Source organism: Suricata suricatta, chromosome 8 (assembly GCF_006229205.1).
Source record: "Suricata suricatta isolate VVHF042 chromosome 8, meerkat_22Aug2017_6uvM2_HiC, whole genome shotgun sequence".
Lineage (NCBI taxonomy): Eukaryota > Metazoa > Chordata > Mammalia > Carnivora > Herpestidae > Suricata > Suricata suricatta.
The window spans coordinates 1,198,789-1,213,643 of NC_043707.1; the positions used below are offsets into that span (position 1 = coordinate 1,198,789).

The 14,855-nt window shown below is 60.5% G+C and overlaps 1 protein-coding gene across 1 annotated transcript in view; it reads right to left on the bottom strand.

Annotated features, from left to right (window-relative positions):
- Positions 1 to 14,855, bottom strand: part of IFT140 (intraflagellar transport 140) — a 60,395-nt gene that overhangs the window by 39,526 nt on the left and 6,014 nt on the right. The window contains exons 5-11 of the mRNA XM_029949369.1: positions 14,170 to 14,345; positions 13,128 to 13,219; positions 12,512 to 12,618; positions 11,839 to 11,984; positions 10,556 to 10,759; positions 10,360 to 10,432; positions 8,765 to 8,856 (exon numbers count right to left, since the gene is read on the bottom strand). Coding sequence (XP_029805229.1) covers positions 8,765 to 8,856; positions 10,360 to 10,432; positions 10,556 to 10,759; positions 11,839 to 11,984; positions 12,512 to 12,618; positions 13,128 to 13,219; positions 14,170 to 14,345 — 890 coding nt within the window. The remainder of the gene's footprint in view (positions 1 to 8,764; positions 8,857 to 10,359; positions 10,433 to 10,555; positions 10,760 to 11,838; positions 11,985 to 12,511; positions 12,619 to 13,127; positions 13,220 to 14,169; positions 14,346 to 14,855) is intronic.

Consider the following 14,855-nt stretch of genomic DNA (forward strand, 5'->3'; position numbering starts at 1 on the left):
TTCCCAGCAGGCCATTCTCCTGTTCCCAGTAGGCCTTTCCAGCTTTCCGGGCATGCTGACCTCCCTGTGAAAATCAATACACTAAAACCTCAGTTGAGATGAACTCGGACGGCCAGCAGGGGGCGCGCTCAGCCCTACCACTCCAGGTCTGTTGCAGACTCGGCAGGAAGAGAGTTTGCCACCACTCTGCAAGTGGAAGCTAGATTACCACCAAGTAGGAAGGAGGGTTTTCTCCTGCCTGGGCAACAGCCCAGCCAATTGGAAGCCACCGTGCTTGGAAGTCCCCCCTTCCTCCCATGCACTTCTGGTTTCTAAGAGCCCTCCCAACCTCCCGCTTTTCTCTCTCTGTTCTCAGGAGCCGCCCTGGGCTTTGCTGTAGTTTGCTTGTCCCGAGTTGCAATTCTCTGCCACTCAGGGATGAGCCCAGTTTTGCTGCTAAAGTGACTGGCAGTTTTATTTTTAAGGCTAACAGTACTTGTTGGTCAGACGTGTGAGGGAGAGAAGACTCCCAGGGACTCCGGGCTGTTGAGCAAACAGGTGCTGGTGCCCATAGAGCCGACTGGGCTCACGGCTGTGTCTCACCCACCCTGGGGTTGGAGGGTAGGTTTGCTCCTGGATTCTGAGCTCTGCTCTGTGTTTTGAGCTCTCTGGGCTCACTTGAGATCTGTTTTTAAGGCTTGGTCATTTTTGAGAGTTTTTGTTTGGCCTTTGGTCCAACTTGTTACAACTGTTTAGGAATTTTTTTTTTTTTCCTAGAGAAAACCTTGTAAGATACAGGATCCCAGTCCCCAGAATGCTCGAGGTCATTCCATGACCGCTTGTTTCTAGGTCCTGGCTGGACTCATGTTTAAAACCTAAGGGCACTCTTCTTGGGCATTTCTTTCTTTCTTTTTTTTTTTTAAATTTTTTAAGCATTTGTTTATTTTTGAGAGACAGATCATGAGCAGGGGAGGGGCAGAGAGAGAGGGAGACACAGAATCAGAACCAGGCTCCAGGCTCTGAGCTGTCGGCACACAGCCCGACGCTCGAACCCACAAGCTGTGAGATCATGACCTGAGCCAAAGTCGGACACTCAACTGACTGAGCCCTCCAAGTGCCTCCTTCGTGGGCATTTCTAACCAAATGGACAGACTTAACGAAAAATAATTTGTAACTTCCCCAAATTGTTTTGCTCAAAATAAATTACAAAGCTACAACTTGAAAAAAACTAAAAACCCCCCCAAAAAACCCTTGAAACACACAAGCCTGAGAAGAACGTTTGTCAGGATTCTAAGTTTGCCTCTCTACAAAAATCCTGTGTCTGAATTACCTGAGGGGCCGCTTTCTCTTCCTCCCTCCACACCTGCCCCCACTCCCCTCAGCCCTGGCCCCTCACCCCCGCCCTTTGTCATGCTTCCCTTCCTTGCAATCTTCCTCCACTCCTTTCAAACTTGCCCCTTTAAAGTTGGCCTTCCTGGGGTGCCTGGAGGGCTCAGTCAAGTGGGCGTCCAACCTTGGCGCAGGTCATGATCTTGCCTATCCTGAGTTTGGGCCCCACGTCAGGCTCTGTGCTGACAGCTTGGGGCCTGGAGCCTATTTCAGATTCTGTGTCTCCCTCTCTCTCTATCTGCTCCTTCCCCGCTCATGCTCTTTTATTAAAAAAAAAAAAGGGGGGGGGCTGAAAATCTAAATAAATCTTGAATTTTTTATGTTCCCTGGACCAAGGGTGAATCGTGAGCCGTAGCTTCAGAATTTCCTAAATGTGGCCCCTTCCCCCTCATAGGTTTGTTGAAGAGTTTAACATTTATTCACATTTCCCAACCTGGTGTCTCATTTATAGCCTTTAGTGCACATGCTTGTTGTGAGCCCAGGCCAAACGCTGGGCGAGCCTAGCACAAGGGGGACATCCTGAAAGGGATTTAGAAGAACAGAACTCTAACATTCCGTAAGGTGCTAGAACACTCCCTGGAAATCACCAAGCAATTACGGTAGCTTTTCCCAAGCCTGTTGATTGGAATAAAACTCAGACTTGCAAACACCAAAACAAAAAGGGGCTGATGAACCTGTTTGTGACGATCACAATTGACTTAGATTGTTTCATAGAAAATTCTGGTCTTCTTTAAAAAAAAATGTTTTAAATGTTTGTGTATTTTTAGAGAGAAAGGAGAGAGGGAAACCCAGGCAGGCTCCATGCGGTCAGCACAGAGCCCGACGTGGGGCTCAAACTCATGAAACTGGGCTCTGAGCCGAGATCAATAGTCAGAGGCTTAGCCGACTGAACCGCCCAGGTGCCCCCGGGAGTCTTCTCCATGTGGAGACCAGGTGGGGCGCATTTAAGTCTGTTTAACAGATGCATCAGGGTCTTGGTGACACCAGGTCCGCTCCACGTGGAGTTAATCCGGCAAACCAGCCAGCCTGCCTCCTGGATGAGTGGCCTAAGAGAAAAACTGCTAAAATTCTTAATTTTCAACTCTGGCAAATGAAGGCCTCTGAACAAAGCCAGATGCCCCTCCGTTCCGGTGTGACTGCAACGGGCCGGGCGCTGGAGGAGACCGTGAGGACGGACGCACGCAGGCCCTGCCGGGAGCGGGGCTCCGAGGGGGTCCAGGGGCGCTTCCCAGCTTCGTAACCGGCTCAAACTGCTCCCAAACTGGGAGTGGCCCTCTGTCCTTACGGACACCGGAGCCACCCTCCTGTTCGAGCTCAGCGCCGTAAAGCTGCCCGGCCTCGGAATACGAAGCCGGTTCACAGTGGTGGCCCCAACAGCTTCCTGTCCCTTGCCCGCTTCCCTCTTGTCCGGGCCCTTTGAGAGAGCACGCTCTTCTCCTCACTGCCTCCGACCACTACTCTGTTGGGCCAAGAATTCTCAGAAGAGGATCAGGCTAGAATTTCTTTCTCCCAAAAGGGGGAAATAGTTCTCAGTTTGGCGACAGGACTCAAGATAGCCAACATGAGGAGATAAATGACCCTTTGGGGTCTTTCATTAGCTCCTTTTCTGGCGGCCGCAGCGCTAAGTCTGGGGACACCGGTTATTTGTCTCTAGTAGATGAGCCACTAGCCTCTTTATACGCAGCATCCTCGCCGGATAGCGGCAGAGGCCAGGCTGCCCTTCCCATCCAGGTTCGGACCCGCCCCTCGGCTCCCCACAGTGCCTTCCACGGCCGGAGACCCAGGATGGAGCCCAGGCTCGGGGCCTTGTGAGCCCCTGCGCCAGTCCTGGCCCATCCCGCTTCCCTGTGGGAAAGCCAGCGGCTGAGGGGTGGGGGGCCACTGAGGCCCCGGGAGCGGGGAATGACGGTCACCCCTCGGCCCCCGTGGTCTCCACCCTCCTGCGCCGCCCACGTCCCGTCCACGCCAACTTTCCCCGGGGTTGACCCGCGCAGCCCACTCCTGGTATCCGAGCTGGGGAGGCTAGCCGGCCACGCCGCAGGGTTTCCGAGAGTCCTCCCTCCTTCTCGCAAGCCCTCACGTTACTGTGGGGGACGAGCTCCCTGGGAACTCCGGGCTGCGACACTGTGTCGCCTCCCCAGCCTCTTCAGGGAACCAGTGTTCGCCTGCTGACGCTTTTGGTCATAAACAGACAAGGTCTCCAGGGCGCCTGGTGGCTCAGTCGGCTAAATGTCCCACTCTTGATTTGGGCTCAGGTCACCATCTCACGGATCATAAATCCAAGCCCCGCATCGGGCTCTGCGCTGACAGCATGGAGTTTGCTGGGGATTCTCTCTGCCCCTCCCCTCTGCACACACAGCCTCTCTCTCTCATAATTAATAAACTTAAAAAGGGGAGGGGGAGACAAAGTCTCCTAAGAAAAGTTGCATTTGCTCAAGCTCAGGGTTGATGCCTTGGGTGTCCGATCCCAGAACGAGGACCCCACCTGGACCCACGTGACCCCTCCTGACTGTGTGACGCGACAGATCACCCTTGACCGTCCCATCGCCAGCGACAGGAAACTCCTCCAACCTGTGCTCATTCTCCTGCTTCGCTGATGGGCCCCGGGTCACGGAGGGACGCAGCAAGCACTGTGGCGGGTCTGTTGCCGCAAGTCCCGTTGGCAGTCATCGAGGCCTTCAGCCCAGCAGGCTACCACGCGCTGTCCCGGAGCCTGGACCGCAGCCAGGGGTAAAGCACGCGTGTACACTGGCACTCCCGTGCCCTCGGGGCAGCCCAGGATTGGGAGCCGGTCTGGGAGCAACAAGGTTTCCTGGGCTACAATGTCAGACGGCGCCCATGTCCAAGATCTGCTAGAAGCCTCGCTTCGGCCAGCACCCCTGGCTGCTGTTCAGATTCCTGGGCATTCACCGCTTGACTCCCTGGAGGCCAAAGGAAACCACTGTGCTGATATTTCCACCCAAATTGCCACTGTCACGGAGCCTAGCAGCTAGACCTCTGTCATGTTCCGGAGCATGTTCTTCCACATGACGAGGTGGAAAAATTGACCAGAGATGCCCAACAATGGGCCCCAGCAAAGAAAGACAACACTGGAGGGGCGCCTGGGGGGCTGAGTCGGTTGAGCGTCCGGCTTCGGCTCAGGTCATGATCTCACAGTTTGTGGGTTCGAGCCCCGCATCGGGCTCTGTGCTGACAGCTAGCTGAAGCCTACCTTCGGATTCTGTGTCTCCCTCTCTCTCTGCCCCTCCCCTGCTCACAATGTCTCTCTCTCTCTCAAAAATAAATAAAACATTAGAAAAAAAAAGAAAGACAACACTGGAAATCTAGTAATTGTTGATTCAATGCAAAGAGAGCTCTCGTTTGGACCTGCCAATCACCGGCCCCACCAGAAACCCCAGGATCCCAGTCCTCACCTCCAGACCTCCACTGGCTCACTGACAAAACGATAGGGTTCGTGGACCGACACGGAGGAGTCGTGCTAAGGCCACAAAGCGCCCACCTCGCAGGCCGTGCTGTCCCCAGGACAAGCCAGGGACAATCCACTGGCCCGGGGCTTTCGGAAACCTTGCCCGTCTCACGGACGTAAGCACGTCGTGGTCATGGCCGTGTGTTTGCTCGCCAGACTGAAGTTTTCCCTTGCAGACAGGTCCCTGCTGTTTCTGCGGCCAAAATTCTGTCAGAAAACGTCACCAGACCTGGGGACCACTCTGCAGCCTTGCGGCGACCAGGGAGCCCATCCCCCGGCAGGCGCTGCAGCGAGTCTGTCTGACCCGACAGTGTGCTCGCTAACGGCTCCGTTACACTCAACTGGCGGAATGTGTGGAGACCTTGCAACTGTCTTGGCCTAAAGCCCTGTTCTTGGTGCTAAATGTTGGCTCCACCGCCTCTCGGGGCCTCCTGGGCTCCCAGTGCACTTGGCCCCGCCGCTGACCCGCCGCTGACAACAGGAGACACGCTCCGGTGTGGTACAGGCCCAACTGCTTCTATGAAAAATAACCAGGCTTCGGGGCGCCTGGGGGCTCAGTAGGTTAAGCATCCGGCTTCGGCTCAGGTCATGATCTTGCGGTTCGTGGGTTCGAGCCCGTGTCGGGCTCTGTGCTGACAGCTCAGAGCCTGGAAACTGCTTCAGATTCTGTGTGTGTGTGTGTGTGTGTGTGTCTCTCTGCCCCTCCCCAACTTGTGCTCATTCTCTCTCTCTCAAAAATGAATAAACATTACAAAAAATTAAAAAGAAACGAAATCCTGCTCTGATAGAGCGACCCTTTCCCCACGAGCTCCTGGGGCCGATGACCTTAGATCAGCCTCTCAACCTGGAGGCTCTGTCAGAAAAGAAGCCTCCAGAAAGAGTCCCTTCTTCCCCACTGGAAAGGTTCCTGTCGGCCACTGCTAGCCAACCTTTGTGCCGCCGAACTACCGGAAACAGACTGGACTCTCGGGACACATCTACACAAGCCAGCGACGCCCAGAGGCCCCGTGTGCCGTCCGGTGACCTGGGAGCAGACGTTTCCTGGGAACGGCGGCCGCTTCGCCACGCCGTGCCGCCCGGGCCCTCTCCTCGGCACCACGCGGCCGTCTCTCGCGGAAGGGGGTCACCTCGTCCGCGGTCCCCACAGCCCCGAGAGGGCCGACCTCCTCCTTCACGGCCTTTCTGTGTGGCCTCATCACGATCCGGTGACAAGTGAGTCTTCCGCCTGTTTTCTCTGAAGGGTGAGAGGATTCAGCATTCGCGCAAGTCTGCCTGTCGTCAAAACTATCACCCGAATCCCAGGAGGCTGAATTTTCACCTTTACTCGCTGACTCAGCGAGAACGCCTCTGGACCCACACGGTGCGTCGGAGCTGGTGGCACTGTTTTAAGACATCTTTGAGGTTTTCCTGTTTTGCAAAAACTTCGCCATCTCTTGCTCTCCTTCCCTGCGAGCACCGTACCCCCCCCGGGTGCACTAGGCCCCGGCCCTCGGGTGCTCCTGCAGGCCCGCCGTGCTGCGCTCGGGGCCGCTGCCGCCGGAGAGCTCAGGAGCTCAGGGCTCCGGGTTCCTGCCGCAGGGAGAAGCCCCCCCCACGTCAGAGTAAGTGCCGACACCTTCACACCTGCCCTGGCCCCTCATGTGATTTGGCCTTATCATGTTACTTCTTTTGTGTATCATCTTAAGGTCTCTGTTTCGTTACTTCTTCAAACTTTTAAAAACCGACGTACTCAGTAAGGAGCTGATCTCCGGGGCTCAGGCCCTGGAACGGCACAAACCGGAGGCTTGCGCCCCGAGGGCTGCCTTCCTCTCCCTCTGACCCTCCCTGTCCCTGAAACGTGGCCCTCCGGGGTTTGCAACAAGCGACGCACTGTGACGTGGGACAGGACGCCCAGGAAAGGTCCTTCCTGGCACGGGGGGGGGGGGGCAGAACCACTAAATACGGAAAACGTGGCTTGATCAGCGCTACTTTCAAAGAAAGGTCTTGATCAAAAACGGGCAATGTGAGAATTAATAAAGGGGAACCTCGTTTAGATAATGGAGTTGGGAGGCCAGCAGGGGGCGCGCTCGGCCCACCTGCCCCGTCCGCTGTCCGAGTGGACAGGCGTCTGGCCGCTGTGCCTTCCGCTCACATGCTTGTGTGCACATTTCTTTGATGAATATGGTACAGACTGTGAGGATACTTCCCTTGTGGTTTCCTTCTCTTCCCCTAGCTGGCTTTATCGTCAAAATCCAGTATTAATCCCCTATAATCGCGTCTCGGCCTTCGGGCTAAGATCAAGTGCAGGACAAGGTGTGTCACGTACGGGATATGTGGTCACCGACTGGGCTGTCAGTGAGGCTCCCGGCTGCAGGGTTTTGGGGAGTCCAGTTACATGTGGACTTTTGACTTCAAGGGTCAGCCCCCGTCCCCCGTCTCCCCCCCCCAAGCTGTCCAAGGGCGGACTGTGCTACCCCAGCAGGGAAGCGGGGGCCCTCCCAGCAACAGCCCCGCCCCTGGGGCCCACAGACCTGCTGTGGTTTTGCTGTCACCTGCTTGTCCCGGACTGCAAGTCTCTGCTACTCCGGGATGAGCCCAGTTCTGCCAGCTGTCCACGCCCACCCCCACAGCGTGGCCCGGGGGCCACCTGTGCTCACACAGCTGTGCCCTTCATGGGTCATGGGTCGGTGACATGGCCCCTCCTGGCCTCAGCGGTGTCCCCGACCAGTGTCAGCAGCAGTGGGCTCTGGCCTCCTTGCCTGCAGCTCTCTCTCCGCCTCCCTGCCCACCTCGGGCAGGCAGAGGCCCTCCCGGTGGGGCTGGGGGGCAGCACCCCCACGTGCGGCCCCTCCGGCAGGGCTGCCTCCCACCCACTCTGCGCGCCCCCAGGAGGACCTGCGGGAGCCGCAGCCTGGGGCTGAGCAGCGGGGGCCTCGCGCCTGCGAGCTGGAGCCCCCAGAAGCCGAGCGTGGACCCCAGCGAAGGGCCCAGAGATGGACGAAGCAGCCGCACTAAGAGCTGAGAGCAGGGCTGTGAAAGTTTCCTGACCGTGACCCAGCGCTGCTGCGTGTACTGGGCTGAACGGGCCCTCAAACCGCTGTGCACCTGGACCTTGTGAGTGGGACCGTATTTGGAAAAACGGTCTTGGCAGATGGAATTAAGGATCTCAAGAGGACAACACTCTGGACTAGGGGGGCCCTAAGTCCAAGGACAAGCGCCCCTAAAAGACACAGAAAACACGACACCAACAAGAGGTCCAGGTGAAGACAGGCAGAGATGGAGTGATACGTCTACACAGCAAGGCAGGCTGGAGCCACCAGGAGCAGGGAGCGCAGAATCGACGCTCCCTCAGACCCCAGGAGGGGCCAGCCCTGCGCACGCCCAGACTGAGGACTCCTGGCCTTCTGAACTGTGAGAAATTAGACTTCGATTGCTTTAAGCCGCTCGAGTTACGGCACTTGGTGACAGCAGGCTCAGGAGACTGACGCGCATGTCAGCCGCGGGCGGCCGCGCATGTCCGGGGTGCGGGCAGCAGGGGCCCCCTGTCCGCGCCACCAGGAAGGAACCGGCGGTGTGCTGGAGGGGGTCATCTCGAAGGCAGACAGGGCTCCCATCCTGGACGCCCCCCGACCTGCGGGGCGGGGCCTCGACTCTGCTGCAACGTTAACTGCGCCAACGTTTCCGCCCCCTTCCCAGCCTGTGGACTCAGGGGCAGTGTCCAGTCCTCAGCACGGTGCAGGGTCCTTGCCCTGCCCCCGCCCCCCGATTTCACAAATCCCGGCAGTCACGGGCGGGGCAGCCAGCCCGGAGCCCAGACCACAGCCGAGCGCCGGACGGGGGGGCCCGGCCGCGTGAAGCCGGTAAGCGGCTCTGGCTGGACTTACCGACGGCCTTTTCAACTGTTACCGTTGCTTTTCCATCAGACCCTCTCGCTCCAGAGCAGTGACTTACCTGCCAGGTTCGAACTTGAACTCGGTTTGGCTCCACGGTGTAAACGTTCTCCTCATGCATGGCTAACACCGGAGACTCACACAGGAAGGTTCCTAGGATGAGAGAAGAGCCGATTAGGTCGGCAGACCCCCCAGCGCCCCCGGACGTGCTCAGACTGCGGCTCCTTGCACACGTCTCCTTCTCGCCCTGACGCTCACCACCGCATTGTGGGGGCTGCATTCTCGCAGGGCAGCAAGGCCCTGAGGTGCAGGGACGGGGACAGGGTCACCGTGGGGCTGGGGCAGGCACGCAGGCCCTGCCCCACCCACTGGCCGCCTCCTCTCCTCTCCAACCAGGGGCTGGCATAGCCGTTTAAGCAGGTGTCTGTCCACTCCAGGTGGCGCCTAGGAGGCCACAGCCCTGTCTCTGGGTCTAGACAGGTTCTTATCTGGGCAGGGAGGTGATCTCTCTCTCTCACACACACGCACACACACACACACACACACACACACACACACGGCAGAAGATTCGTGAGCACCTGCTGTGCTGTCCTCCTGAGGGGCCAGACATTCGTCCCCGCCCCATCCCTGTCCCAGACGAATGTCCCCGCCCCGAGGGGGGCGCACTGGAGAGAGGACGCTCAGTACTGCCACAATACAAGGCAGAGCAGAAAAGCGTTACAAGAAAAGTTTAGATGTTGAAGTGCTAGAGGAGAAAATGGGGGAGGGGGTGGGGAGAAGGGGGGACAGGCTCGTCTGGCATGGGAAACGCCCCCAGGGGGGCGGGAGGGGCTCAGACAAGCCCACAGAGCGCGCGATGGCTGCTCCCGTGGGGTCAGCTCGGGTGGACGGGCGATGTGCAGGAGAGCTGGCCGAAGGCATCCCGAGGGTCGTGACGGTAGATGGGACCCGGCCCCCGAAGCAAGAATGTTAGGCTAAGGTCAAAGACGGAGGGTCCTGAGGTGGGGAGAGCGTCCTGGCTTCCTCGGCTGGGCCCCGACGGCAACCCCGAGGGCCCCCGCAGCAGGCGGCAGATGTGCGACACGGCGGAGGGGGCAGTGCAGGCGGGCCTGGCATGACGGGGCCCAAGCCCAGGGTGGCGGGAGGAGGCGAGGACAGACTCCCGAGTGCTCAGGGGGAAAGTGCGGCTGGACCCCCGGCCTCCGCGGCTGTGAGGGGGACATTTCTGTCTGGGTGGTGCTCACTGTCACAGCCCCAGGACGCTCCTGCAGTCACGTGCCGGAGCGTGAGGGGAAAGGCACCTGTGAGGACACGGAGGCTGACGGGGCATCTCTGACAGCCCGTCCTCACATCCAGACAGAGGCAGGCTCTGCCCAAGGCGCCACTGGGCTCAGGTTCCGTGTGGGTTGGGAACCGGTTTAGAAGCGGGGTGTGTGGCCAGCCCTTTCACCAGAAGGCACTGTGGCCGTTCGCCGCCCTGGCGCTCAGGGGGGCCTCCTGCCACCGCCGCCGGCTTCGGTAGGACGCAGCCCAGCCGTGAAGGGCCAGGGCCCAGGGCCAGCCCCCTGTCCCCAGCGCGGGCACCGGCATCCCGGTTAGATGGCGAGAAGATAGAGCAGGGTGCTGTGAGCCCCCCTGGGGGGACAAGGCTCCCACCTGCATTCCGTAACGTGGCTCCCGAAGGTTCAAAGATCACCACCTGCTTTCCGTTCCAGACGGCAACGGCATCCTACAAAGGGTCACGGAGGTGATGGAGCAGCCTGCCACCTGTACCCTCACCGCCCCGACAGCCGGCAGGCCCGCTGGCCACACCGAAGAGCCCGGCCGAGCCCAGCGTCCCCCGCGCGGTCACCTTGGTGGCGAACACCCCGCTGACGTGCATGTCGGTGCGCAGGGTGTGCGTCGCGCCCGTGGACAGGAAGGACACGCTGAGCAGGCTGGGGGAGATCTGCAGCACGGCCACTTGCTGGTGGAAGTGTGAGGACATGGCCTGCTCGCGGAGGATCACCACGGCGTGGACGCAGCTGACGGCCAGCAGGCTCTTCCGCGAGCCCCACTACGTTCCGCGCCACCGACAGAGACAAGGGGGGCACAGGGAGGGGGCGCGGTCAGCGTGGCACACACGGTGCATCCCAGGTTTCCCGGCGCCACTTTCTCGGCGCGGAAACCGACTCATGGATTTGGTAGCAGGAGACGTGCACTTTATGGAAGACTGTAAGACGGGGGACCCTGGAGCCGTGGCACGCCGGGGCTGCTCTGTCTCCTGTCTGTGGTGACCAGTTAGTTGTCGGCTCAGGGACGTTAGCTCCTTGTGAACGGTGACAGGCTGACACAGCGCACTAGACCGCGTGGCGCTCCTCTGGGGATAAGGCTGTTTCAGTGAGGGTCTAAGGGGGGTGCCCTAAGGGCTCAACCGCGTACTGGGTGCGTCCTCCTGTCCTGACCCGGCTGCGGGGGAGGTCTGGTCTCAGAGGACCAGGTCTGAGGTCTGAGCAGTAGCCAGGACAGCAGGAGGGGCCTGAGGCGGGAGCTGCCGGGACTGGAGAAGGCCGCGGGGAAACGCCACCTGACGCTCCGGAAGTCGGGCAGGAGGTGAACAAGAAAGCCTCGGAAAGTCCACTGGCTCCGGTAGGAACAGCAGCGTCTGAGGGACGGGATGAGCCGCCGACACGCCCCGTAACGCACATGGACCAGAACACACGACGCTGGGAGACGGAGGCCGGACACAGAGCCGCGGATTCTAGGGCTCCGCCTCCAGGACGCGGCGAGCGAGGCAAACCCAGAGACAGAATGCACACGCGTGTGCACAAGGGCTCTGGGGGGGACACCTGCTGGGCCACGGTGTGTCGGGACGGCCACACACGGAACACGGTAGAAGGAAAACTGCGGTGTGACCCATGCGACAAAGCTGCTCTCGGGACGGAGGTGACAGAGACAGAGGGATGTGTAGACGGGCGACGCAGACTCGGAGGACTCAGGCCCGCAGGCCCGTGTCCACAGTCCTAAAGCCCCGAGGGCCTTCAGAACGGCATCGCTCCCGCAGAGTCCGAGGCTGAGTAACTGACAAACAGGCTCCAAGCCCACCGAGTGCTCCACTCGCAGGGCAGGGGACGCCCGGCGCCCTGCTGCCCGTACCTGCATCTGGGTGATGTTGCCGTCGAGCTCGGTAGGGGTCTGCAGGGCCCACCGGTCCTTGCCCTCGGCCGCTCGGCCGCGCTGGGGGGCCGGCACTTTTCTCCACATGGCGACGCGCCCCTTATCGGTGCCCGCTGCCAGGAGGCCTGCGGGCACAAACAAAGTTCACTGCGTCGGAAGGGTAAAGACAGGAGGGATGCCGGCTCTCGTACGTGCGCATCAGCCCTCTGCCCGCCGAGCGCGGCCTCCTCGGGGTCTCCCACGAGAGCAGGGGCCTGTCTGCCAGTCAGGGCTGCTTCCTAGGGCTGGCCTGGCACTCAGTGCCCAGCAGCATGAAATAAACAAGGCTCTGACTCAGCGCCCGCTTCTGGCCTCCGTGTGCGCGCGCGCACGTGCACACACATGTCCAGGCACGTATGGACGTGTTGTGCGTTTCCCACACTTTTCCTGCGGCTTCAGGAGGGAGCAGAGGTCACCTGCATGTAGCCATGGTGGCCACACTGTCCAGCTTCATGTGGGAGGGCAAAGCTCTGCTGCCACTCTCGCTCCCCAGCGTCCCCTGCGACTTTGCTCAGGTGACAGGTGACAGAACCAACCCGCCGTCTCTGAGTCCCCACCAGCTGTGCGACTGAGGCTGTCTCTCTCTCTCCCCCCGGCACCCGACAAGGCTCACCTTTGACTTTACAGTAAGAAACACAGTTTATATTCTCTCCTTTCTCGAAACCAGACTTCTCCTCTGGACTCAGCACGTAATTCTCTCCTCCCTCCAAGTCCCAGAATCTAGAAGGAAAGGCAGAGGGTGCCACTCGGGGACCGTGTCGCTGCCCTTCCCGGGCTCCTGGGTCTGCTCAGGGCGCACAGCGATCAGGAGGCGGCGGGGCCCGAGGGACTCCGACACGAAAGGCCTGCGTCATTACGCTTAGATGATTCCACGTCTTGTTCGCATCAGGGGAGCAGGGGTTCTGAGCGACACCAGGTCATAGTGAGAACAGAGGGACTCCCTCCGCACGCGGGGGCCTGGGAGGACCCCCAAGCGTCACACGGAGCAGAAGCAGGTGGACACGCTAACTCAGCACGTGACCGCACGTACGCCACGCTCGAGAAAACCAGGCGTAGGGGGCGGGCCGGGCCTACCCCTTGAGGGCTGAGAGGGGGCGCCGGGGTCTGTGCCGGGCTCAGGGCTGCCTGTGTGGACGTGTCCAACCTGTGGACGTTCACCGCAGCCCGCATCGCCCTGTGTGCACGTTACTCCGAAGGACTGACCCCCGATGGCAGCCGCGGGCTCTCACCTGAGGACGGGGTCCCCTGCGGCGGTCACGAGCACGCTGCCTTCAATCAACACGACGTCCGCCCGGTGACCCTTCTTCCCGCTCAACTTCACCTGATGACGAGAAACAACCTGAAGGAAGCATGTTGCTCTTTGGAGCCCAGAACGTCCGGTGTGTGGTGGCCTGGCGGGGACGTGCCAGCCGGGCTGCTGGGGACACGTGGAGAGGTGGCCCCCACTGAGCCACACGACTCCCTGTGGTGCGTTAAGTGGTAACAGTCACGGCTTCTACGTGTGCTAAGTGCGTTTCTAGAACGACCACCAAGGTAAGCGCCGTTCAGACAGGACCCCATGCTCCCGGGCAGGAGTCGGGACCCCGTTCTGCAGGAACAGACCTGCCCGGCGCCTGCCAGCCAGCGAGAGCTTCCCGGGGGTCTGGACCCAGGTCCACATGACGCGGGACCCTATTTTTGATGGCTGTGCCCCTAAGCACCTAGGTGACCATGTAAATGCCCATTTACGAAAACCGGATCAGCCCGGGAGTCTCCCGGGGAAGAGTTCAGAATTCTCCGAGGAACACGGATTCGTCTGGTACAAACCAGGGGGGGCTGGCCCTCGCTGAGCGGCAGGCTGAGAGCCGCGGCTGGCGCAGGGCACGCCTCACGCACCCTCCGGTCGGCCAGGGCCCAGTGCGGGGCCAAGGGGCACCTGCTCCAGGCCTTGCTGGGGCCCGGCAGCCATCATCTGCTGCCCAGGAGGGTGACGGACACCCTTGGGCAGACAGAGTCCATGTGCGGGGCCAGCGGTGCGGTGACGGGGCCAAGGGAGGGCCCAGTCTGCACGCGGGTGGGAAGCAGGACCGTGTCCCTTCTCACTCCCATCGTGACGGTCCAACGAGCCACTGCAGGGGCAGCTACCCCCGATCAGAGCAGTGTCCAGGCCGTGAGCGGGCCAGGCTCCCCTGCCCCCATCCGTCCGCTGAGGCCCACAAGCCCCTGGGGACAGAGTCGCGTCAGTGACCGTCCCGCACGGCGGTCGTTAGGCCTGGCCGCCGGGCCGCTTACCTTCATCACTTCCTCCGCTTGACCCTCCGGCCTCAGCACGTACAGGGACAGCAGCCGGCTCTGTGTGACCACCCCCAGGGCCTCCCTTCTCTCCAGGTAGAAGAGCGTCTGCACCGGGCTGCCCGTGGACGCCACTGGGGTGGTCGTGCCCTTCTCGTCCACGTAGTGCACCATCCCTAAGGGCAGAGAGGTCAGTCCAGGCGGGGCGGCACAGGCGGGCAGCAAAGTAAACATCTTCATTATAAACCTTTACACATCAAACATGTAGACTCCCAGGCCGTCTCTGAAACAGGCTTCACTTCTCAGCCCTGCTCTCCTGCCGGGCAGCCTTGAAACCACCAGCTCGCCCTGACGTGCTAACATTAGGTGCATGCCTGTCACCCAGACACTGAGGCCGGAGCCCCGGCCCTCCCGCAGCCCCGACGCTCCGTCCGCACGCTCTCTCCCTTCCCCTGCCCTGCTCAGCCTGCCAGCCCCTCCTCAGCCTTCAGAGTCAGTGGGGAGCCTTGAGTGAGGGCCCGACAAGCACCTCCTGTCTTCTGCCTGCCTCACCCTCCCTGTCCGCTCCCAGGGATAACGCGACTCCCCGTTCAACAGGTCAGCTCGAGGTTGTGCCGAGGCCCGCGGTCAGCAGGATGTCACCGTGCCGGCACTGCCTCAGCGAGCCTCTGTGGCAGGCTCAGCGA